The sequence below is a fragment of the Apteryx mantelli genome, chromosome 1 (assembly GCF_036417845.1).
Source record: "Apteryx mantelli isolate bAptMan1 chromosome 1, bAptMan1.hap1, whole genome shotgun sequence".
Lineage (NCBI taxonomy): Eukaryota > Metazoa > Chordata > Aves > Apterygiformes > Apterygidae > Apteryx > Apteryx mantelli.
The window spans coordinates 69,936,753-69,963,504 of record NC_089978.1 but is presented as its reverse complement, the minus strand read 5'-3'; the positions used below and the strand labels follow the sequence as shown (position 1 = coordinate 69,963,504).

General features: G+C 37.0%; 1 protein-coding gene across 8 annotated transcripts in view; it reads left to right on the top strand.

Annotated features, from left to right (window-relative positions):
* INPP4A (inositol polyphosphate-4-phosphatase type I A) overlaps nt 1-26,289 on the top strand; it is a 134,650-nt gene extending 108,361 nt beyond the window's left edge. For all 8 annotated transcript variants that reach the window (XM_067294405.1, XM_067294381.1, XM_067294396.1 and 5 more), the window contains 8 exons: nt 2,248-2,420; nt 3,782-3,905; nt 4,771-4,897; nt 7,370-7,510; nt 8,785-8,882; nt 12,040-12,152; nt 12,584-12,738; nt 23,270-26,289. In XM_067294405.1, coding sequence (XP_067150506.1) covers nt 2,248-2,420; nt 3,782-3,905; nt 4,771-4,897; nt 7,370-7,510; nt 8,785-8,882; nt 12,040-12,152; nt 12,584-12,738; nt 23,270-23,402 — 1,064 coding nt within the window. In that variant the 3' untranslated portion in view covers nt 23,403-26,289. The remainder of the gene's footprint in view (nt 1-2,247; nt 2,421-3,781; nt 3,906-4,770; nt 4,898-7,369; nt 7,511-8,784; nt 8,883-12,039; nt 12,153-12,583; nt 12,739-23,269) is intronic.
* The last annotated feature ends 463 nt before the right edge of the window (nt 26,290-26,752 follow it).

Below are 26,752 nucleotides of genomic sequence, written 5' to 3'. Positions count from 1 at the left end.
AATAACTTTTAACATGAACTAGAGATCTCCAGCTGTTGTAAATCTATAACAACTCCTTCCATCCCCATTGATCTGAGACCCTATACCAAATTATTCTATCTATGGATTTGCCCAGTGGAGTCAATAATAGATTTAAAATATTCTGGTCATCTCATAAAACATAAGAACAGAGCTCAGAATAGATTTCTCATTAGAATTAGAGTGCTCATGGTGTTTGAAAGTGCCATTGATTAATTTTATAGAATGTATATTTTCAAAAATAAAGGTCTCTTAGGGACATTCATGAGGCAAAGACAGAAGAAAGAAGGGAGAACCCAAGTGAAAGTGAATACTGAGAGTCCTTTCAAATAAATTTATTTAAAAGCTGTTAGTGGAATGTTCCACCCTGATTTGAGCCTGGGAGTGATTTCTTTTATTCCTGTTTACTGTTAATGGCAGCTACCATTGACTAAAAAATTAAAAGGACCATGTGACACTCCTATGAAACAGGAAGTGAAAAGTGATTCAAATTCTGTAGACTGGCAAAGGTTTTCCTTCTTCTGTGGTCAGTATTTTAAACCAAGAGAATACACAGCACAGAGGAGTTTTACTCATTATCTCAAATGAGCTATCGTACTGCATGTGAATCTTGAGAGAAAAAAAATCTGAGGATTGTATTATCCTCAGGCATTCTGGTGTACCACCAGTATACTGTATACCAGTGTGTGTATATATATGTAGTTCCAAATGAACATAAGAAGAAACTTCTTTACTGTGAGGGTAACAGAGCACTGGAACAGGTTGCCCAGAGAGGTTGTGGAGTCTCCTTCTCTGGAGATATTCAAAAGCCGACTGGACATGAGCAGGGCAACGTGCTTTAGGTGACCCTGTTTGAGCAGGGGGTTTGGACTAGATGATCTCCAGAGGTCACTTCTAACCTCAACCCTTCTGTGATTCTGTGATACTTCATGATTACCATACCTTTTAAAAAAAGCACTGCCAAGCACCCTATAATTTTAAATCTTCATGGAGTTACTTAACTATATACATATAGGTATATCCAAGCAAAGGAATGATGATGTGCCAGATCTCTTCAATTTTTTGTCATTCTCATTCCTGCATAGCAAAGCTCTTAAATGCAGTAAGAGAAACACTTCATTAGTATCATCTGTATTTTGCTTTCTGAGTGTTCACAGGTCCATGTTATGACATCTGTTTTATTTTGAGAGGGAAATATTTAATAGAATATAAAAGACAAGCTGTGATTCTTTGTTCTTTTGATGTTTCCTGCTCTCTTAAAGTAAGGGGATGGAACAGAGCCAAATAACTTCCCCTTTGTCTAGTTTATTAGATTGTCTATCTACTGCATAGAACAAAAGCAAAAAGGATGGTACTGTTAATCTTGTCAGTTATGTTTCTGTTAGCAGACTTCCAAAGTTCCCCTCTTTGGATGGTTATCAAAGAAACTTATATTATTACTGGCTCTTAGCCCTGTCTTTCAGTTGAAATCATGAACAGCTTCCTCTCACAGGCTTGAAATGACCCCATTCTCATAGGTTCAGCTCTGTGCACATGGCCTTGTTGGTACAGCCATCCAGACTAGGGATGGTGTATCTCCTGTTTGTGGGCTCTGGTGCTTTTAAAAAATAAAACACATTGTCCTTCCCTTTAAAAAGAGGAAGTGTCCTGTTTTAGCCTTACATTAAAGAGGGCAAAACCAAAACACTGTTCTATCCTCTCCTTGTATTGCAGAGAAAATGGGTTTTGGTATACTGTCTGAAAAAGATTCAAAGGCAGAAGTATCTGGGAGAAATCTCATTGACAGAAGTGGCCAAAAAGATGTTCACTATATCCATTATATGATGGACTCTGTGCTCTGTCCATGTATATGCACTGTGAAAGGGTGTGTTTGAACATGCACACACATTTATATACACTTGTGTATATAGATACTCATCTTCCTGTTGTGCTTTCCAAATCAGCTATTGTATGGTCTGTTCTGTGGGGGCAAATCTGGGAGCTATTACATGGCTGGGAAAGTCTTAACAGCCTTCTAGAGTAGAATTCTCCATATTTTCCTCCTTTGATAACCACTATGTAAGGTTACATTAGCTTAATAACAAGCAGGGAGTAACCAGACAGTTAGAATAAAACAAACATTAAATGCGGATCATTTTGCTTTAACTTGCAACAGAAGGTTTCTTCTTAACGTGTGTATGTTTCAAATGAAGTACTTACAGTGCCATTAATTTTATTTTTTTTAACCAGGTGAATGGAGCGAGGCTCTTTACCCTTTGCTGACAACACTCACAGACTGCGTAGCCATGATGAGTGACAAGGCAAAGAAAGCCATGGTCTTTTTATTAATGCAGGACAGTGCACCAACAATAGGACTGTGCCTGAGCCTTCAATATCGCAGGGATGTTGTCTTCTGTCAAACTGTAAGCAAGGAAGTTTGCATGGTTTGATTACACCTAGACTTGTGGTGGGATTTTATGAAGTATGACAGATGACTGCAGAATTTTTCTGATCTATTTTTACCCTCAGGTTGAACACTATGATCTCCTCTCACAGATTGTGCTGTCCTGTTATTACTGTTCACTTGCATGTGTTTGGAAATATAAAACTTATATCTTCCCTGGGACATATATTCCCAATTTAAAAAAACTATGCCAGAACCAGTGAGAATAATGCTGTGTACAGAAACAGTCTTTGCCTCCTGATGCCACTGATCCAAAACCAGAAGTAAGATGTGAAAGAGAGAGGAGGAAAAAAATAAAAAAAGAAAGCCCATAAGCAGAAAGTGTACTCCCACACTTCTATTTGGTTGGTTTTTTGCATCAAGAAAACCAATAGGACCTTTAGTACCTAAGGAGAGAAGTCCAGCCCCAAGGAAAGGAATGGGTGCTGGGATTTTATAAAAGTTCTGTTTCTGGACCTGCTGGGGTCTCTTTCATGTCAGCCATTCACTAAGGGATGTCTGGGGGCACCTTCCATGCCTTTTCTGCCCACTACACTTCTTCAGCTTGTCTGCTGTCCTGTGGAAACATTTCACATAATAAGAATCAGTCTTTTTTATTTATTGCAAACAGCTCGTCTCTTGTACATTGGTTGGTAGAGCAGTTGTCCCAAAATGTAATTTCTCATAGAGATAAATGCAGACAATTTTTTTCATACAAAACCCACTTTATATCACAGATAATTTTGTTTAACTCTGTGCTTTGATTATGTTTACCCATCATAAAGATCAGAAAGACCAAATTAAGACTTAATCTCAGTATCACGGTCTTGTCCTGAATGTCTCATAACACTACAGAGTTTGAATCTTTATGTCATGCAAGCAGGCATTGCCTTTTTAAAGTGTTCTTAAAATGCCATTTTAAAAACAATAATTTAATCATACTATCAAAATTGTTGGCTTGGAACTAGTTGTGTTGCTTTCTCATCTGTAACTGAAACAATTCTCCAAGGAGACTCTTTTGGAATTCACCAGTTGTAGATTCTAGTACAAGTGATCATGTCAAGAAAACAAGTATATGTGAGATCAACAGCAATCCCACCTTGGGAGAGTTTGCAACTTCAAGCCAGTATGCCCTAAATCAGATTTTAAGAGTGTTTTGATTCTTGTTGGTTGGTTTTCTCACTTCAACTGCAAGGAGAAAGAAGAGTACCATTTAAAGGAAAAGAGCATCAGTCTGACAGATTTTTATGGCATCTCTTACATACAGGGTTGTTTCCATTTGGGGCTGAAGAGCTTTTTTGTCTTACATTATTTCACTCTTGTCTATCTTCTCTCCCACAGCTGACAGCTCTTATTTGTGGTTTCATTATCAAGCTGAGGAACTGCCTACATGATGATGGATTTTTGAGACAACTCTATACCATTGGCTTGCTGGCACAGTTTGAGAGCCTGCTGAGCACTTATGGTAAAGACACAGAGCAAGTGGGTGATAGCAGCTGTGAGTCACCAAATTCTGTTTAAAATTGGCTACAGCAGAAGATGAGTGTATGGGATAATGTGCAGCTCAGCTACAAAATGATTTTGAAAACTGAAATGTAAAACCCAGTAATATCTGGAGTAGCTAATTAGCTAGCAAAAAGCAATTCAGAATTTCTTCTGATTTAGTTGAATTTAAAAAAAAAAGTAAATAAAATAAATAAATAAATACTTGCCTTGTAATGTAATAAGGCCAAGGGTTTAAAAAAAAAAGTATCCATCATTTTTTCAGAAAAGAAAGGGAATAAAATTCCAGTAAGTTGGGAGGACCTCCATCCAAAAAATGCTTTTTGCATTTCCTTGACCTTCATTAATCCTACAGTAGAAAGAGAGACTGAAGAGGTCATAGAAAAAGAAAACATATTTCACTCCTGTGTCAGAATAGATATTTGGGTACCAATTAGGGAATGCTTTCCTGAATAAATCCAGAGTCCACTGTAAGATACTGCAATACAGTGTGACAGAACACTTTCTAACACAGAGGACATCATGGATATGACAGTGCCAAGGAGTGTTTACTAGTATTGTCTAAACTGGAAAGTCAGCACAATCTACTTGAAAGACAGTAGGCTGGGTAGGCTAAATAATTGGTGTTTTCTATCCTTGCTAAAGTCACAAAGTGAATCAGGACCTTGTCTGCAGTCAGGCAGATGCAGATCAAGGTAGATGACTGGGCTCCCTACCCTCCTCACCCACAGAACTTCTTTAGGAGAGCAGTGGCCTGCGGTCATAGCAAATGGCTAAGGGGAAGTTGTTTGTAATAATTATGATTGACTTTTTCCTCCTTGATTTAGGTGAGGAGCTGGCAATGCTGGAGGACATGAGTTTGGGAATAATGGACTTGAGGAATGTAACCTTCAAAGTAACTCAGGCCACATCAAATACATCTACTGACATGTTGCCAGTCATCACTGGAAATCGGTAAAAGAAGAAAGAGGGGGCAGAATGGAGGGGGGAAGGGTGGGGCTGGAGAAGGGAGAAGCAGTGATACTGTACTTGAAACTCAGGTGAATAATGTACTTTTGTATTGTGCTATTTTTTTCTCAGAACTTTAGAGAGACATTTTGGAGCTGACTCTCATTTTTACCAGTGTTTCATTTTACAGGGAGCTAAACTGAAAAGGGATATATGGCAAAGCTCTAACTATGACAGTATTGTTTTATGAGTAGGTATAATCTTGACCTAGCCTCCCATAATCATAAGCCAGTAGTCGTCAATCTGTTCTTAGGCACTTGTGCTGTTTTTAAATTTCAGACTGACTCTTGAGCCTGATCTCATATATGAGAGATTCACTGATGTTGATCAGTTGATCAGTGCTTTACTGTATGTCATTGACGAATGGGTTGTCATTAGCACTACAGGACACGGAGCATATTAGTTGATATTGAGGCGAGGCCTATTTAGCATCAGTTTCTAAACTGTTGGGGCTGAACTGTGGATTTAGCTTGTGGATGCTTGTGAACCACTGAGCTGCTTCTCATTTTGGCCACCTCTCTATAGAGAGGTATTTTCAAGTCTGAGTTTAAAAGCAAGCTTTTTTTTTTTTTAAGTCTGTTTGAAGTGTCGAACATTCATGAGGCCTCACATGAAGTAGAGTGGGAGCAATCTGTTACAGCTTTATTGTGGTGGGAAGCTTTTGCAACAGATGGAGTAGTGCTTCCACGCAAACACCTCAGCCTGCTGATCAGCTGGTTTCTGGCATAATGCTGACAGGCCCCTGCGAGAGACTTCTGCCCCAAGGGAGCTAGTTCACAGAGTGGCAGGAAGCTGTGGGATGACAGGGACCTCAGAGAAGTGAATGTTTTAAATGTTTCTGTGTTTCAAAGAGTCTTCAGAACCTTTTAGTTTTGAATCTGATTTCTTGAGGAAACAAGGCTTATAGAATTGCAGTGTGCTGCACCAAGCTCCACTGAAGCTCTTCCCAGTTTCGTCCACATCTTGAAAAAGAGCTAGAATTCTCAAAGATAAATACATTTGGAGGAACTTAATTAAGTTCAGGTTCAGCTGCAATGGAAAGTGCCCTGGCTGAAGGAGAACTGCAATGTGATCATACACATTGCAGAAATTGCTGAGACCTTCTGAGAGCTGACAGAAAATGCCTTTCAAAGAAAAGCTTTAGTTAAGTAGTTGCAAGTTGACTTGCAGGCAACTACAGGACACAAATCAGTAGAAAACCAGGCTTCATTAGTTTCAGGTCTCATAGTGCTGCTTATTACTTTGCTGTCTAGATTTTACTCTAGTAAGGGAAGAAAAATCATACTTATTTATTTTGGTGTAAACTATTGGAGGCTTTACATTTAGAGGTGAAAACAAGTTTTTGCTTTCAGACATAACACAGGATATGTACTGCTATATTTTTCCCTCTGTCCAATGTAAATGGGTCACAGACCAATTTTGATTGTATTGTTATATGACTCTCAGAGCTCATGTAATACTTGAGGGATTTTTTAAGTGCCTTGTGAGCAGAAAAATGATCAAAGGAAAGTTGCATTGTAAGGACTGCAATGTAACACCAAGGTACTGCTGCTGATAGATTAATGCAGAGCACGCAAACCACAATAACTTATGTTTGGGCAATCCCTCAGCCTGTAGTAAGGTAGTATGATTTACCTTAGTCTGCAGTGATGTTATGGGTTAAGGTAAGTTGCATTACTTCACATTGGCCGTGAGATAAAACATGTACATCTTTGCTGTAGCTCAGCTGGCCCATGGTAACCTGTTGGGCTGCAGGAACAGGTTTGTAGGTCTGAGCCATAAGGTTCCATCTCAGCACTTTTGTTGGCTCCCTCTTCAATTTATGCTTGGGTCACACCTATCATTGCCTCTACCCTTCAGCTCAGAAGTATCAGGACTACTCATTGTATCCAAAAATGCTTCCTTTCTGGCATGTGCATCATCACCCATGATAAAAGCTTTTAAATCTACTTTTCTCTTTTAAATCTTTCTAATCTTAATCTTTTTTATTTTAATCTTTTTTAATCTTAATCTTTTAAATCTTTTATTCTCTTTTAAATCTACTCTTCTACTTTTGATGAGATGGGGACATAGCAAAATCCAGCTTTTTCTCATCACATTGTAGAGAGCTAGAGTATTAATGGGGAAAGCAAATTCAGCTTTTCTCAGGAAATTGGCAGATCTGATTGAAATACCCATGAGGACATAAAATGAACATTACAGGCTGTTGCTTGTTTGTTTTTAAACTAGTATAGCTTTTCTGACAAGGATCAAGTTCTGGTGGTACTTTAAAGTCTTGGATTTTGACTGATACTTGTTTTTTTATAATTGGATTATATTTTATATTTATATTTATATTATATATTTTAACATAAATAGCACATTCTCATAATGTTTCTTTTTGTACTGTATGTCTAATAGTTGTTTGTTTATTTGCAGTGATGGATTTAATGTGAGGATCCCTTTGCCAAGCGCCTTGTTTGACTTGCTGCCGCGAGAGATTCAGAGTGGCATGTTACTGAGGGTTCAGCCTGTTCTTTTCAATGTGGGAATCAATGAGCAGCAAACCCTAGCAGAGAAGTATGTATTCAATCGTGTAAGCTCAACCTTAATGGCAGTTCAGCAATCTCCTGTTCTGATGGAAGTATGTCTCTGTGAAATTGCACTGTTGCATTACTAAAAGTGATTCATTTTTCCTTCCAATACAAAAACAAGGGTCCATCAAATGAAGCTGGCAAGTTCCAAACAAACAAAAGGAGGTACTTCTTCACACAGCATATAGCTATGGAGCTCTTTACCTCATAGCTTTGTGTGAAGTAAAGGTTTACGTGGTTCAAAAGTGGCTTTATGGAAGAGGAAATCTTTCATGGGCTACTTAACACAGAGGTGCTGCTTTTGACTCGAGAACTCAGAGTGGCAGGTCGCCAGAGGCTGGGGGAGCGTTCTGAGGATCACTGTGTATTTGCCCTCTCGGTTTTGTACTCTTCCCTAGACTCCCTCTTTGGCCACTGGCAGAATCTGCTGGGCTAAATGGACCTTCCTTCAATTTAACCCGCTGTTGCAGTACTGATGTAATGCGACTGGGCTCTTATAAAGCTGAAAAATGTAATTATACAATTATATTTGTTAGCGAAGCTGTTCAGTTCTGGGAGAGCTACCAGAGCTTTCCTCTGCTGTGGCCTTTTCCTGTAAGGAATACATTGGCAGCCTGCAGCTCTCATGGAGAACTCCAGTGAAGTCAGGCACATAGATGTTGTGGCACCAGCCTTGCTACCTGGGTGGAGCGTGCAGTCTGATGGTAGACATCTAAAATAAGTCAAACAAGGGCATTCCAGGAGTTCCTGTTTTCCTCTATTGCCTGTAAGAGACTGAGATGAATCAGTGTTGCTGACGGTATTTGTTACGTTTACATTTTATCCCTCCTAGATCCATATTTCTCATTCACGCGTCAAAGTTCTTGATCCTGCCTACTGGTGTCATGGTTATTATTAGCTAACAAACTGAGCCAGCAATTCCATTATTTAAAGTCTGAATTTTTGCAAAAAGATCTACCAAATAGATGGGTATTTAATATTGATAGATACAGAAACCAAAGTACTTTAAATACTAATTTTTGTAAGATTTTCCTTTCTGCCTTCCATTCCACTGTTCCTGCACTCATGTATTTTCTTTTTCTGGAATGAATCACTACAACTCTTTTCTGTTACACTTTCTTCTGCATTTGAATGTTTAGGAATTTCATGGGATGAATCTTTAAACTGTGTTCTGGTAGTCATATTGCCAAGTGAAGTTGTTTCTAAGAAAAGAGAAAAGATTACCTTGGGCTTAACTGTTCCCTTTTTCACCTTTTAAAGGTTTGGAGACACCTCACTGCAAGAAGTAATTAACATGGAAAGCTTAGTCCGGTTGAATTCATATTTTGAGCAGTTCAAAGAAGTTTTGCCTGATGATTGTAAGTATTTGGTAACTAATGGCAAATTTGGTTGAAGAGCAATGCAGGCTGAATTTTTTTTGTTTGTTTGCTTCAAGCGAATTGCTTAAATGTTGATGATATGCCAGTATAGTAACCTCCAAGAAATGATGCAGCTCTATTTTAGCACATTAGCACTAAGTAGAGCAGGTTCAAGTGGTTTCTGATTAACTTCCTTTTTTTAATTTACTTTTACATCTTTTTCTAAGAGGCACTACATAGTGTATAAACAGGCAGCTATGCAGTCAGATTACCATAAGGGAAGGCATAAAAGTGCCTAGTCATAACAACAGCCCTTTCACCTCCAGTTTTTGGTGATGTTCTCTGTGCTTGTCGTGACCTGTACAGAGAACAAATGCCATTTTGTAGGAACTTATTTCTTCTGCTTTTCTTTTGAAGCTTCTGTCAAATTGTAGCATTTGCAGTCAGCAACAGAGAAGACTAGTACCTGGAAGAGATACAAAAGCTACAAGTTTGAATTTTACTGGTTTTATGGGAAATTTTTCATTCGTTCTTGTTTCCTCTGGAAGCAATAGCATAAAGGCATTATTTACATGTGACCACAAAAAGTGTTTAGAATTCATTAATTCATTATTAGTAGTATCAACCTCTTCTTGTTAGCTAAATTCATGGGTCCCAAAATTGCAGTTTTATTGCAGAAATACAAACGCAGCAACATGCAATGGGACTATGCTATCAGACAGAATGCTCTCTGTGGCCCTTTGGGAAGGTTTGTTGTTACACTTCCAGTTACCCTGGACTTTTTTGATGCAACTGAGAGCAGAACCTGTCTCCCTCTTACGAGGCTTTCACAATCCACAATTCCTTGTCTGAAATTTTAGCTACAAAAATTAAACTGTTTTTTATTACATAGTAGTCTAGCATCCGACTTTCTTGCAAACTTCAAAAGTTAATCAGTTTACGGTGATTTTTTTTCATTCTGCTGTTCTCACCATTCCTTCACTGTCTCTTTGTCCCTGTAGTCTTACATAATATTTCTCATTTAGTTCCTTTTTTATTTTCCCATCTATGGCTTTGCTTCTTTTGTTTACTTTCAGTCTCTTCCCTCAACTCTGAACCTCTTATTTTTATAATATTATTTTATTTTGGCTTTTTCCTTAAACCTTTTTTTTTTATCCTGCAGTCTGTTTTCTCTCCTGTCACTTGTTTCTTCTGTCTTCATGGCTTTTTTGAACTCTGTTTTAACTTTATAGTTGTCCTCCTCTATTTTTAAAGAGCACTGCTGCCACTACTTTGAGCTTTTCCTTTGCCAGTATCACTTACTCCTTATACCAGAGGCTTATCTTCAAGTAACTTGAAGTTCTGCATAAGGTCAGCGTGCAGAGTTGGACAGGTGACGCTACCATGTGCTTTGATGGTAAAACAAAACAAGAGAGTCTTGTGTCCACCTTGCCCTTTCCCCCTTGTTTCCAGTTACTTTCCATTACATTGAGCTGCCTGCCACCTGAGATGAATGCCATAAACAGGCAAGATCAATCCTCTGCCAAAACTTCTTTCTGCTTTGCTGTTTGTCCTGGGTAAATGCAGACATGTTCTACCTGGTTTTGCAATACAGCTTGGACAACTGGTTTGTGGTTATAAACATTAACCAAAAATTTTTGATAAGCAGTATGGAAAAAATGATATTGCAGGTGTCCCAGCAGACATGTTTGAGATGTTCTGTGAAAAGCTAGCTCTGTCTGGACAAACCTGGGAGTGTGCGTACCATAAGGAAGGTCTGAGGGTACATTTTATATCTCCTCTGTGGTGATTTTTAAGGAGTACAAAGTGAAACATTTTCCGTGAAAAGATAGAATAACATTTTATTTAGCTATAAAGGTGGTTAGTATGACCAGCCAGAGGTGTAGTCCATGGTAAGTACAGACAAAAGGAGTTTATGTGCTTTTAGTTTGGGATATACTTGGCCTGAAAAAACAAATAGGTCACTCTAAGCAACAGGAGGCCAGTGAGGTATTGACTGGCAGCTCGTAGAAAATGTGCCCTCCATGAAAAAGACACAAGGAAAGTTGATCTCTGACCTACTGTCCTTTCTCTGAAAAAGTTGTGCTCTTAATTCTCAGCACTGCAGAATTTCAAAGTGAGTTACTACCTTTCATTGAAGAGAAGATATAATGTTCCATTTTATCTGCTTGTCTTTAGAGATATTTGAGATGATGGTCTGTTGCCCTCTTTTTGTTTCAGGCATTACTTTTTTTCTAGGTATAAAATTCAAGTAGAGCCAACTAGGATAGGCACAATTTTGCTTGCATATTATTTGCTGTGAGAAGAGATGAAGTCCAAAAATAAAACCCTGTAAATCACACATGGTTTTTTTGTCACACAGCCATTTTTTAACAGTGCATACCACCTTATTTATCCACTCACAGCTTTAGGTCGTGTCCTCTGTAGTTAGCCCCTTTAAAACAAAAAAAACAAAAACCAAAAAAACCTATTCAGTACTCGTTACTGAGTACTTTGGTGTTTGTGTAAGAGATGCCATGTAACACTTTGAACACATGAGTGCAAGATGACTACTGAGGGCTTTTGAAAAAAGCCTTTTAAATTCCATCAGATAATTTCTTTCTGCTTAAAGAAATATTAATGAAGAGATACCAGCAGTGTGGAGTCCTGTTGGAGAGAGTGCTTCTTGTAGCTGAAAACTGGCCAGCTTGCAAATTCAAAGTTGAAAATGTGAGCAGAATGTAAAATGATATCTTCAGAGTTTCTGTGGAGACATGTATGATGTCCTGTCACCTGTGAGGGGAGATAATATAGACATTTACTTGTTTATATAAAGTTCCAAAGTGTGTGAATGCAAGTATGTCTGTGACACACAAAACAAAATATTAAACCAGTCTTGCTCCCTTTACTCCCTCTGTTATTATAGTGCTATCAGATTCTGAGCCCCTGAAGGTTTAAGTACCCTGGATGTATATTTCCAGTTGAGTTTAATTAAACTTGAATTTGGTTTGCTGGTGTACTAAGTAGTTCAGAATTGAATTAGCTGTTGTAAGCTTTGATAGTTTCGAGAAAACATGATTGTTTCCAACTAGCAGATAGGAACACTTCTTGTAACTTATTTTTATGAAAGTGTTGAATACAAATAAATAAATGGAGTTGGTTTTGTTTGTTTTTATAGGTCTACCTCGATCTCGTAGTCAGACATGCCTGCCTGAACTGTTAAGATTTCTGGGACAAAATGTACATGCAAGGAAAAATAAGAATGTTGATATCCTTTGGCAAGCTGCTGAGGTATTTATTAATCTAAGCACTTCTGCATAGTTCAGTCAGTCTTCTATATGTGTAAATACACTGTTTTCCCCTGGTTTTAGTACTCATATTTTCAGATTTCTTCATTTTCTTGCATACAGCTTGGAAATACTGCCAGGTTAAACCTCCTCCAGGGTGAGACATGCAAAAAGAGTATTACCTCCTAAATACTGTAAATGCTTTTAGTTTGGTCTTATTGGTTGGGAAAATAAAATTAAAGAAAATGCATTTTTCAAATCAGCATTTTCTCCACAACCCCTGCAATGAAGTACTGCTATCCCAAAGATGACAACTTTTGACATCAGAGTCCTACACAACATTTGTATCTCTCCGGGGAAGAGAAATACAGGTGTGTTCTCTGCCAGGAGGTTATGCGTGAGGAAGGAATGATGAATTGTATATCCCATTTCCAGATATGTCGCAGATTAAATGGTGTTCGCTTTACAAGCTGTAAAAGTGCCAAGGATAGGACAGCCATGTCGGTCACCCTAGAGCAATGTTTGATCCTACAGCATGAACATGGAATGGCTCCCCAGGTCTTCACCCAGGCTCTGGAGTGTATGAGGAGGTAAGAGTTTGACTGCAGATCCTAAAATCAAGAACCATGCAAACTGCAGATGAGTAGTGGTCTCTGTTTCTGTTCCAAAAAAAAAAAAATAAATAAAGCCAGAAAACTGCAAAACTGACTGCTAGGCTTCATCCCTCATAATATAAAACTTACTAATGCATGCAAGTAAAGCTGACTGTTGCCAGATTTGCATGAGATGGGCTTCGGTTTTCAAGAGTGAAGCGGATGTTTTCAGAGGAGCATGTAAAAATACATTTTCAATTGGACTGTTAGTGCTGAGCTTACAGAACAGGAAACTGGTGCTCCTTTGAAAGTTGTCTAATGATGAACTTACATTGACTGTCAGAGCACTGGGTTTCTTAGTTTTAGGTCAGGCAGATTTCTGCACCTGCAGTTTGCACTGGTTTGCCACGTGTATTCTTTAGCAGTGAAACACTTTGCTCACTGGGCAAATTGTCAGTATGAGTGTTTCACGATACAGCAACCAAATCCCATCACAATGTGTCAGTGTGCTGTTGTCGTATCAATATAATGATGTTCTGTATTCTGAAGCAGCAGACTTGTTTGCAGAATTAAATACTGTACTAAAAAATCTGTTTACTGTTGTTCAATGCCTTGTTTCAAGCACTGCTGGAAAACTCCGTAACTCACATACCAAAAGAAAGGATAAGAAATCTAGCTTTAGTCTTTATCAATGTAGTTCAACAATGCTGTTCAGTCCTGTTTTTCAACATTCACTCTTACTGAATGTACTGTACTGTGTGTCTTCTCACTAAATTCTCTAGAGTGTTCAATTCTCTTATCCTTTCTGTATGTTTTTGCTGTTTGACCCTTTCTTACTCTTCAGTTACCTAGAAGGAAAATGTCTCATACAATAGCACTAGCAGTTTCTTACACTAATAATTTGTTTTCCACTTCTACATCTAATTGAATGTCATTAGACTTTTTTATTTTCACCTTTTTGCTGCACTTTCTGCTGCATTGTTACACAGTAAGTACAGTATATGAAAACTCTGTATTCAAAGAGCAGTTAAACCTTGATATTAGAAATTAAGAGACCTTGAAGCAGCTTTGTGAGGGAGAAGATATTAACTTAAAAATGGAGCTGAGTGGCTCTCAAATATCTCGTTATTTAAATTACGTGAGTTACTTCTCCACTTAGACATCTGAAAGAAAGAAGCTCTGTTGCACAATTTTAGTAAGTGATTTCTTTAATAAGAAGAGAAACTGAGCAAGTATAATAATAATAAATCTCACTAGTTCTTTAAATTAGTTACTGAGTTACTAATTTTTCAATTCTGTCATGGTCACAGTAGAGACAGAAGTTAATAATAACAACATTGTTTTGGACCTTCCACCCATCAATTTAATACAGCACAATATCAGATCAAATGTTTACACAAGAAACACATTGCTTTATGTTGACCTACATCAGGATATTGAAAGAGGACCATTTTTAATCAATACCTCTAGTTAGTGTGTTCCAGCAACAGCAGGGACTTGCTATAATAGGTGAAAGACATGATGTTCTCCTCTTCTGTCATATCTTTGACAGAGAGATCATGCAGAACTGCCTAGTCTTGAGGGAATACTAAGACTAGGTGGGTTTTATTCAAACTCGCCAGTTTATTTCTTCCTCAGATTTCTTTGCTCTTTGGAGTAGATTAGTGTTTTGGGTTTTTTTTAATATTCTCCAATTCTGTTCATGAACAATGGCACAGAATTAACAAAGCTTAAGGAGAGAGATAGGATTACTGAACAAATATGTAGAAGCCCAACTTCACCCAAAGCCATTTTAACATGGACAGAATGACCTAACCTAAATGGCAGACATAGGAAAGGAAAGAGTTGCAAATGAATTTTTGGTCATTAGAAAAACTGGAATTGTTTATTTGTTTGTTTTTACTTGGATCTTTGATTTGTGTAGTTGCACAAGAAAAGGAAGACTTGGCTCAATCTTGAAGCCTTCTGAAGTCTTTTGGGCAGTTGGAAGGGCAAGGAAGTAGTGGAAGTATTTCATCTCTTCTCTACTTTCCAGTAAAGGAAAGCATTTTTGTTTACAGTGTTCTTGAAGAATGAAGGAAGCACTCTCTTCTTTCATGTAATCTTCATTTTCAGAGGGATTAGTTCCACTTACTCTGCCTCAGGAACATCCTTTCCCTCCTAGTCTTGTGATAATTACACATCTGTTGAGTGAGCATGGACATTAGTGAGAGAACATTGAGTCCCACTTGTAGATTCTTGTAGAAATTCGCAGATACAAGTTTACAGCTTTCATCTTAGAAACAAGTATTCTATTGGAATAAACTCACTTTTCTGCAAACCAGTCACAGCTTTTCCAGTCCCCAGTCAAATATATGGTAACTCACAGCCTACAAACAGTGAAAACATGACAGTATGTCTGGAAGTTCAAGCTATACCAGAAATGACTATCTGGCTAATAAAACCAGGCATTTCAATAGTCATAGTCCAACTGGGTCACACATCCTTTTCCATCTGCAGCCGTGCCAACACTCCCCCCTAGAACCATCACTCCCTGCCTTCCCTTCTTCTACCAGATTACTGTCCTGTGAGATTTGCCAGTGGAGCTGTTTGTGTGAATGTACCCTAATCCACTTTCAGTCAAAATCAGCCTGAGTACCAAAACCATTTGCTTTACACGTTTAAAGTAGCCCAGCTCATTTTCATGAAACCAATTAGGAAGTGGTCACACAAGCAATTCAGCCAACCGAGGAGGGAAGCCGTCTCTGACCGGGCTCTTGAAAAGCACCTGTGAAGGGCCTGAAGGCGGTAATTTCTTTTAGCTGCTGTGGTGCTAACTGAAAAGCCCTGGCAGTCATGTTTTGGTATGGCCACTCACTGAAGTAAAACAGCCATGATGGAAAGCTTGCTTGGATTTCTGATCTGCCTTGAGAATAACATTTAGGGAAATGGATCAGGATTTGTTTTCTGTTTTTAATAAATGCACTTTTTTAATAAATGCACTTTTGAGTTTGGCCAAGATGGAGAACGCTTCTTGAACCCTGGGGAGTAAAACAAAGCACTGCTGCTTTTTTGTTCTTTAAGTAAACTTACAGTTCATCCAATACATAAAGTTTTCCCTGCCATTCTGTGAACTTAGAGGACCTGTCTATCCCTTCTTGTACTCCATGTGCATTGCCAATAAGAAAATATGAATGGTAACTACATGCATATTTTACTGCTGTGCACAGGATATAAAAACAAGCAGTGTTAGAATCAGTGACTGCATATTCAGTTGTTTGTTAGATTGTTAATTTGCTCTTAGATTTTAGTTTCATCTTCTTTAACATTCCTTTCTGTGTTTAAATATTAACATGCACAGCACTGGCACTACAACATTAATTTGTGAGCAAAGTCACATTTTGTGCCTAGTTCATTTTGACTTTTTGCTGTACAATACCTAAAAATTATCTATCTCAAATATATGTTTAATATACAGTACATTTTTACATGCTCAAAGATTCCTCACTTGTTTTCCTATGTCTGTCTGTTTCTGGTCCGTACTTTGTAGTTGCTTGAACTTTAGGCAAAAGCCATGTGACTTTTTACATATTTTTTTCATTAGTAGGGCAGGAAGAATAATATTTAAAATCTTCAGTAAACAAAAGATGCTTGGCAAACTTACATATTTATTTTAAATGTTTAAAGAATATTTTTCTGCTTATAGGATGAAAATTCTTTTCAGTTACTTGAGGTACTGTGAGCTTAATGACAGCATTATTGCTGCACTGTTCAAGCACACAGTTCTTGCAGCTACATTCTTTCTAGATATAAGGCAGTGTATAATTTAACACCTTTGGAAGGCATTGGGTTTCTTTGACTTTTGTCCAGTGATCAAATTCCAGCATTAATTCACACGCATAAGCTGGATTAGCAAGGAATTTGATTTGTCTCTTTACCACGGTCCTTCTCTAGAGATAGTCTGCCTATGAATGTTTCATTTGAGAAAGTGTGTGCACTTTGGTATATTTGGTATTTCCAGATTTCCATTTCTTTTTCCTGTGTGGAAGCATCTGCATGGGCCAACAGTGACAGGGAAAACCCCTTCCAGCTCTTGTGAATGTCTCCATCCACACTGTATGTATGTCTGGGTGTATGTCTTTGTGCAACTGAATATTTTGATACTAATTTTTAATGGTAGAGATGTGACATGTCGTCTCCTCTGTTTTTCTTAGTCTGCACTTTTCTATTCTCTCCATAATGTCTTCCTGTCATTTTCAGCCTCTTTTCTTCCTTTTTATCCTCCCTCCGTGTTTTACTTCCTTATTTATATCCTAAAACACTTTTCTTCCTCCATACTATTCTATTGTGCCTTTCTCCACCATTTCCCAGTCAACACTAGTTTTCCAGTTATTGCTTCTCCTGTTCATGCTCCAGCTCATTTAATATTCCTTTATCATCTCCTTCAGTGCTCTCTCTATATTGTGAATACTTTTCAGCGCGTATTTATGCCCAGCCACTTGTCAGCAAATATGTTTGCTTTTTCTTATGCGTACCTGCCAGATACGTTCCTGTGTATGCTGACATTATTCACCAATATCAGCCAAGCAGGAAGGAGAGTACTTCCCTTCCAAATACATGGGAGACTGTATCTGTGCTGCCTTCAAAGTCCAGTCCTCAGTTCAGCCTTGAGCTCAGATGCTCCTTATATCCAGATTAGGTGGACATCAGGTGCCAGCTGAAGGAGAACACTGAAGCCCACACTTCCAATCAGTACAGCCTCAAGTCCACCCCCAGATGAGAATGGGGATGAGCCACCTCCGGATATTGCTGTGTATCCTACTTGTTCTTCCCGCTAAGCTATGCGATGGTGAGCAGAAATGCAGCAGTTTAGTTCCCTGCCCACCTTATTCCATTTGATTTGAAGTGTTGCCAGCATCCGGAGACTATTTTTCTCTTTCACCACCTCCAGGACATCTCTGATGGCTTCCGGGACACCATCTGCTTGTTACCTAACCTTTGCTAGATAACCATTGAAGTTTCCTAGTACCTTCTATGAATGGAGTGAGTGCAATTGTTCTCACAGGATCAGGCTCACAGGTTGCGTCTATTCGTTGCTTTGTAAACTTAAAATAGGACTGAACAGGGCAGAGGAGTGATCCAAAATGAAATGCTCACTAAAAAGCCTCAGGTTAGCTGAAGAGGTGTTCCTACTATAGGGTGTCTGTGCTCAAGACCATGTAGGAAGCAGGGCTACAATGAGATGTGCTATGTGGCATGTCTTATCTTCACATGCACAAATTAAAGTACTCAGAAACACATATTTTGGAAAGCATATTGATACACACTTGAATGCATTTTGAAGGACTTTCGGGGGGGGGGTTTGCTTACATTTGAAGGAGATAGTTAAGAGGTTAAATTGTTTCATTGCAGTTTGCATTGAAAGATGTTTGAAAGGGTCAAATACTACAATGGTTATTCATGTTCAGCTTGCTTTTCAGAGCTCAATTTCTTTGCAGCATGCAGAAGCATGGCAGAGCAGCATGGGATATTGCTTGGTAATCTGAAAGAATGAACATGGAAAACCATTTATGTTCAACCTACATGTGTTTATTTTCAGTAGACTACAGTACTTCTTTCTTATTTTTCTCTTTTATTCTCTTTCCCTCTCCTTGTATCTGTAATTGTGCTGATATATATTTTTGAGACGTTTTTCCATTCCTTCTTTACTTCATATTCTGGTTTTGTTGTGGCTTCTTCCATGTTTTCTCATTTTCTTGACTACCTTGTGTTGCTATCTCTTTTTATACATTCATTTGCATGTCCATCTTCCCTTCTGCTTTTTTTTCCCTCCTCCCAAACTTCTTCCTTTTCACAGCATTGGAACACGGGAGATAGTCACCCAGAAGAACTTGAGTGGCTTGGTGCCCATCCGAGATTTCAGACTAGATCCCAGCCTCCTCTACTCCATTCCTTTACTAGCTCTCAGCCCCAATTTACTGATTGTGTGGCTGTTTTTGAGCATAGCATACCTGGTGGCCAGATTACGTTGCAAATGAAGATAATGTTTTTTAAAAAAAAAAAAGTGCTTGAATGTGTATTGCCACTTGGTACCTGCTGGACAAAGGAATGTGTCATAGCATTGTCTGCCAAGAATTATTATTATGCCTTACAATTTTACGTTTCTATTGTACTAAACTGTAAATATACATCAAATTATTTTATCAAAAAGAATTGTATTGGAACTTTAAATTATTGTTCTGCTTTCAGTGCTTGTAACATAGTCTGACATTGACCTGTTACCTCGTTACTTTAGCCGGCCTGAAGATCTCTTACCAAATATAGTTTTGTGTTACTTGTTTCATGTATTCCAGAGAAAGGAACTCTGTCTGAAAAGAATTTGTATCTTTTTGTATATTTAAGTGTATGCTAATCTTGCCTTTCATTTTTACAAGGTACGAAGAGAAAAATAAAAACATGGGTGGGGTTTATAAGAAATTATAAGAAATTTATTTAAACAAATTAACAAATTTCTACTTCATTTCAAAGCATAATCTCCAAATTACAGTCATAAACAGTTTGTAGAACCATAGGGTTGTTCCTTTCTCATGATTAAGTATGTTTCAGTAGAAGAGTGTACCACTCAAAAAACAACTTGTGGTGCGCTGCATGCAGAATTACTTCATTATATTTGTAGATCTGCATTTTATAATGTATTAAAGACATGAAGAGAATGACTCCTGGTTAGGAAGAGTATGTTATTAGTATAGACTGCTAATGATCCGTTATCCATTTCAGGTGCTCTGTTATATAACTTACTCTGAAACAGGATAATTACTATCCTGGAAGTTAAAGATACTCATCTTTAATATTTCAGGGAAGAAAAAGGATGTATCGGCTCCATTAGTAGCTGGGTTTGAGGTTTTCCATTGGGCTTTGGGTTAATGACACCCAACTAAATATTATTGTTATTTCCATTTTAAAATGTTGGATAGCTTTAATAAATTTGTATGTTGAGCAACAGTGACTTAGAGATAGACAAATGAATGATGGTAAGTTAATATTTAAGTAGTGAGACTAAAGAAGCTTACCTTGTTTAGTCATGCAAAATAACTGCGGAAGAAATTTGATTGTCATTTATATATAACATCAAACTGGGAAAGGCCTATTTAAGCTGAAGTAGTGGCTCTGGAAAAGCTTGTCAATAGCTGATCAAAAAAACTAACTTCATTTAATATAGTTTGCTAAATTCATGAAGGGATTTACTTGGCTTGGTGCTGAGATGACAAAAGATTTGGCTTGGCAACTGAGGAGGACTCTTCTAGTCCTGTGATTTTTAATTTGTACCATTATTAAGGTAAATGGCTCAAAAAACATAGGTATCTATAGTTTTTATTATCAACTTTAATGGATTTTGAAAGCTTCTGAGAGGTAAGCTTAAAAAAGGAAAAAAGTGCACTTAGAATAAAAATTAGAATAAAATACTAAATTTGGTGAATATTTCATTTCCTCTTCTAACTGAATAAAAAAGTACATGATTAAATGTTTTTCTTTGCCAAATCCAATTGTACAGTACACTATCTCCTGGTATTTTTCTCAGCATTCTTCCAGCTTTTCTTTTTTTTTAAAGCCCACTAAAACCAATATATGTATTTTAGCATATATGCTGTTTATTTTTAGATGGAATGAATTTAGGTAAGGCCTTAACTGCTGATGAGATTTAAAATCATGGTATGACAGTATTGGACATACTCATGTCCTGTGCTGGTATCTAGTACCACTGTGTCTCTATCCAAATCATCATTCTTCCTGATGTGAACACTGGTTCATTTGCTGTGGGTACCAAAATCCACCTTTTTGCTATACCAAGGAATGTGAGGTTGGCCTTTGGCCTTGTTCTTGCCATGTGTTGAGTGTGGTGGGTTCATACTAACAAGATGTAAAAGTTACTTTAGTAGGAGTTTTTCTACAGAACTCCCTGAGATTATTAATCTGTTTTAAATAAAGTGTGAGGGCTTTGCTGGATTGAGGCAACATGATTATCATTAGGCAAGATTAAGCCTGCAGTAAGAAGCCTCTTAAATTCATGTAGAATGAAAGTCTAGGTATTTTGAAAGCAATGGCTTCCCCCCACCCCCCATCCCCCCTTTTTAACTTTAGTGGGGACGAGGTTTCATCCTTTTTTAGCTTGGTCTATGCTTTCATGACGCATTCAAATTTGAAATGCTGTAGTGTATACTGCTCATGTGCCTCTGCCTGAGGAAATTTATTCTTTGAAAAAACTGTTCTGTTAGACTCAGGGTGAACTCTTAAAGTGACTCATCAGACTTCCAATAAAGTTAGCAATGAAATCAGTTATGGTTGGGAATGTAAAGTGCTTCCAAGGAGTGGTCAATGCCTTACAAGGAACCGAACCTTTCCTCAGGAAACTGTTATGAGGAGATTGCTGGTATATCATAGCAATGATAGTGTAATAAACACAGAAGCTGTGAGCTGACACAGCTGTGTTCAGCAGCACAAGATACCAGTTCTTAAGCCTTTGAAAAATCTCTGGTAACTTTGTGAGAATGTATAATGTTTTACGTGTGTAATTCAGCTGAATAATTTTGGGGTAGGAATTTCTACATTCATTTAATTGAATATTGATAAGTACTAAAAACAACCTTTGCTGTATACTTAGCATTCAATTATATTTTAATTAAGGTAAAGATCAGCTTTTATATTAAAAAAATTATGGTTGTGTGTTGATGACTGGTTGTGTATCGGTGTATTTAGATTATATTAAAGACTGGATTAAAATCTCTAGAATGAAGGAAGCTTCAGTCCATTTGACACCACATGGTATTACCAGGACATCCTTATTATATGCCGGTTATCCTAGTGGTCAAGAAGGGATTTATGAGGTTAATGAGAAGGATCATCATTCCCAGTCTAAAACTAGACTTCCAAAGAGTGGGTCACATGTTCACTGGCTGTAAATTGACACAGGGCCAGTGGAGCTGATGGGCTCCAGCTGATTCACAGTGGTGAAAGACATGGCACATGAAGTAGTGTGTGAAATACATCTTTCCTACCATCTCGATGGCCCACCTGGACATGTGCAATAACCAGATACAGTGGAATGAATTATGAGCAGAATGATTCACTTCGGATTGAATATGCACACTCGGCATCACATATTTGTTATTTAAACTTAATGTTTCTATTACTATTCTTAAATATAATTTGTGCAATTTTGTGATGAATCTATTTGACTGCAACAGCATTTGGGAGGGTGTTTCTGTAAAACAGAACTATGTCATAAAAATAGTGAATAAGGTAGGATCCATTCTATAAAAGAGTCACAGAACATGTTGCAGAGACAAATTTCAAACTTAACCTGTTTTTAGAACAAAAAGTTACAATGTTTTATGAAGCTAAGCTAGGTGGTACATACATAACAGTTCCAGTAAGTTTAATTAACCAAAAATTAAAAAACAGTGAGTATCAATAGGAGCAGAAAGCTTTCAAACTAAACTGGAATTCAAACCCTTCTTTTGAATCAGATTACCACAGTTTACCTATGATACATGCTGCAGACATCTCCAAGACAGAAATAACACGACATTTCCACCATAAGATGGTGTACTGTACATTTTGCCATCAAGTAATAGTATTAAATTATTGTCTAGGTTTCAGTTCTCTATCAGAGAAAAAAAGAAGGCATTCTCATGCAAGCCCAAATTCATTTATGATCTATTTAAAATATAGTGCTTCCTCTTTGTATGTCTGTTTTTGGATGTAATCAAAGGAACTTTGACGTAGATTTAAAACTATAAAGAAGCCTTATAACCAGAGTAGTTTTTAATCGTAGCATAGAACCTCTATGTAATTGCCAAAATAGTCAGAAAAAATTAAACTCTAAATTCTGCACAGCTTTGTTTTCTTGGGGTGATGACTGCCAATGCAGCCAATCTGTATTTTCACCCACACAAAGCGATTATTTCACGATTAAGATTTTTTTCAGAGTATGTTTGCTTTCAAGTCAATCTATACATGCAAAGATACCTGGAAAGTCGTTATTTTGGTATCAGCTCTAATCTTCAAGTCTGATCTTAAATCTGATTGATACTCACATACAGGGAACAATAAAATTATTTTAAGGCTCTTATTAAGAGATCAGCAGTTTTTCTTTTTAATTTAATATACTAACAAATTAGCAGAACTGCTTTTAAGTGATCTCTTGGGATCCCTTGTGCAGCGAAGCAGCATGTGAAGTCAACAGCAATGTACCCTGAAATACATGAAACCCTTGTAAAAGAACTTTTTCACTAGATGCACTGCTGCTTTTTAGAAATGCAAAACTAGCAATCAAACATAGCATGTGTCCATTCTGTGTGCTTCTTACTAGCATTGTATGATGAGTCATCATTTTTAATATTTGCACTGGCAAATTGATTAAATGCTCATTAAATATAACCAACTTTTTTTTAATGCTATGAAATAACCAGTTCATTTCATCTTAGTTTAAGTCTTTTATTTTTTTTCCTTTTTACTGCTGTCATTTTTTGTGCTTGTTTTTTTTCCCCAGTGAGGGTTGTCGACGAGAAAATACAATGAAGAATGTTGGATGTCGCAAGTATGCATTTAATTCCCTGCAACTGAAGGCTTTCCCAAAGTATTACAGGCCTCCAGAAGGAACTTATGGAAAAGTTGAAACATAAGCATACTATGTCCTTTAATTGCTGTTCCATTAAAACATGTGGATACACTCTAGATTAATATATGATTTGTCATCCAGAACAGATAAATAACTTTTTTGTACGTTTCGCTAGATTATTCGGAGCATGTTACTTAAAGAATTGGAATCTATAGTAACAATTATTCTGACACCTTAGCTTGAGAATAGTGATGACTGCCCATTTAAATAGCCTTCAGTGTATGTAAAATGAACAGATATTTTACCATTTAATAATTACCTATATGCAAAGAGCTAGGTACCTCCTGGACGGCAAGGACTTTATGAATGGCATTTAGGCAGCTGTTTTACATAACATCTTTTATACCGAGTTGACTTGAGATTGAGCTTTTCATAAACTTTTGAAAACTGAGAGCAAAACTCAAAAGTTGTAAATAAAAGGGGATTGGATCCTAGACAGCCTAATAACTGTAGAATGCATTGTTATAATCAAGAAACAGATGTTTAACTTGAAAAAAAAAAAGTCAGCATAGTAAAAGCCAGGAGTTCAAAATGTTTTGCTATATATAGGATACCATCTTCATATATGAACTTAATACATATAAGGCCAGGCATATGAGGTCTAGTTTTGTCTAAATAAAAGACAAAATCCCATTGTTTTCAGCAGCAAAAGACTTGGGCACACATCTTAACTGTTTTTAAGAAATGTTTCAAACACATGACACTTTCTAAACCATTAATGCCAGCAAGAGTTCCCTCTGCCCTTCCCAACCATAATTAAAGTGCAACAAGCAAGTTGCTGATGTTGCATGCGAAATGTTCAGTATGTTTCATGGTATCATATAATAATTAACACATTTTTACCCATGGTATTTTATATCACTTCTTTATTGTAAGCATTAATATCTTGGGGATTTATGTTTTTTTGATTGGCGTTTTAAAATTTTTTCAATATCTGGCAATACAAAAATTTTTGAAGTGCCCAACACATACCAGTTACTCCGTAACAAAAAAATTTTCCTCTTTAGCTTTGCATTTTACCTTGCTAGACTCTGTTCAGAATCATGTATAGGAAATATGACTATTTTCAGAATATTTCTGAGGAAGGTAGAAATGGCCTATTTTGATACAAAGTAACTGCTAATGTGTTACTGCTAATGTGTGAGAACCTCAGCTGTGTTCAAGCTCCTGACTAAGGTGACTAGTTGAGCATTTGACAAAAAACGTTCAACAGACCTCCTTGAAAATAATCTCCCAAAGAATGCCTTTGAAGATCAAATTTCTTTTTAAGACACAGATAAACATTAATTTCCAAATTTTAAAGGTTTAAATCATCTCTAGCTAGTTTAATTCAGCCCATTGTGCTCTTTCCTTCTTCATTTCTAAGGATATAAGCTTTAGAATAGAAAAATCTGGTTATTTATTGTTGTGAGAGTAGCAACAGCCAGGTAAGTATATGGCTGTTTTCTGATTTCTTTCTCCCTCTCACTGATGTTTGTCTGTGCTGTCACTGCTCTATCAGTCATGTTCATTCTGCTCCCATATAGGTTTGGGGGTTTTAAGTACAGCGGTTTTTGCATTTTGCTTTTGCAGTTTAACACTGAGCAGCATGTCACTAAGCCAGTTAAGAGAGTTCTGCTGAACTAGGTTGTTACCATTATTTCAGTCTTTATAGGAGAACAAGCCAATTTCTGTGCAAAATCAATATATTTCTAGTACCTATACCAGTTCTGAACAAATAATCTATAGTAGAACAGTCCCTTGGAAACTTAGGAACTCTGCTTTGCAGTTAATAAACTACTGTATTGATTTTTTTTTTAACCAATATGTAAAACAAATGTATGGTGAAAAATGTTTTTAAAAGATTTCTTCAGACATGTTACTCCATGAGTTCTGCTCAACCTTCGGTCCCTGGTGCATTATTAAATGCTACATTTATTTTTGTATAAACTATACTCTTTATATCCCTTAGTTTTTATGAGTTGATAATTTTATTTTGTATATTTCAAACAGATAGTTAATTATATATTTTAAATCTTATATTGTTACACTAAAAATCTTCTTCCAATGTTCACCTTCAGAAGAAAATAAAATGAGGTCTGTTGTAACAATTAGCAGAGCCACTCTCTAATATTGTGGCCAATAATCATTAGATCCGCTCTAGAGCTTAGTGATCCTTTATTTATTTTGTATACCCATCCAATCAGAAAAAGTTCTCAAACTTTGTATGTGCATGGTATTTGCTCACCTTTTTAAAGAGGTGGAATATCAGTCTCAAGTACTGCATTACTTTGTTTAAACTATTCTGATTTCAGTATACTTATGTGTAAAGCATCATTGTTCAGCTAACATTTTATATATTCAACATGGTCAGTACATGCACATCAATGGGCTTGTTTAAAGGGTGTAATGAACAGTAAGATCTTGAGCAGTTCATCAAAAAAGAAAAACTGTGAAACTTTAAATCCATATAGGAAACTTCACAAGGTGAAGTAAGCTTTACTGTTGCACAGGAGAGGCAAATTTAAGGATTACTGTAAAATGAAGTTCTGTCTAATGTTCTTTTTGAGTACATTTTTTAAATTATAAAACATACAAAGGTAAAAAAAGAAAACTGTTGCCAAGTATGTTCTGTGTATGTTCTGTGAAAGTACCTACAGCACAGTTGCCTTTTGTTTCATTTATACTTGTAAAATGATTGTATAATACAACACTGTTTTGTCCCAACACAATTGTATTTGCCAAGCTTTGTGCATTGAAATATTTTTATTTATTTGGTTTTGGGCAGTATTAATATATCATAAACATATGGCTACTGTTTTATATATTCCTAGTTCATCCACTCCATGTATGCTGTAAATGTGCTAGTCTTTAGGATGAAAACCAATAAAGAACTGACAAGAATACCAAAATGGTGTCTTACTTTTGATGCATTTGTGGTAAATAAAATCTACTCTTTCAGGTTCCTTGACTTACATGATACGTTTTATCTGTTGGAGAATATATTACATCTTGTATGGAAACATTTTACACAGCTATGCAAGTCAGGAAGTAGTTTCTCACTTCTTAAACCCTGCTAAAATACAGCTGTTAACAATTTTCTGTAGTTAAGTTAGGCACCGATTTGTCCATATGCTATACATTCTGCAGCAACAGCTAAATAAAGAAGCCATGTGAGATACTTTTTTTTAATGTCATCAAGACCTTATATTCTTTCTCCGCTAACCTTCTATAACACCTTCGCAAGTTTCATTTTCTGTTCTTTTGTTCGTTCGTTTGTTTTCTTTTCTTTTCCGTCCATTAATAGAATTCCTTCTGTGGTCCTGCTTCCCCTTCAGCTAGCTCATCGCTGCAACAGCTTTAGTAGTTCTGCTA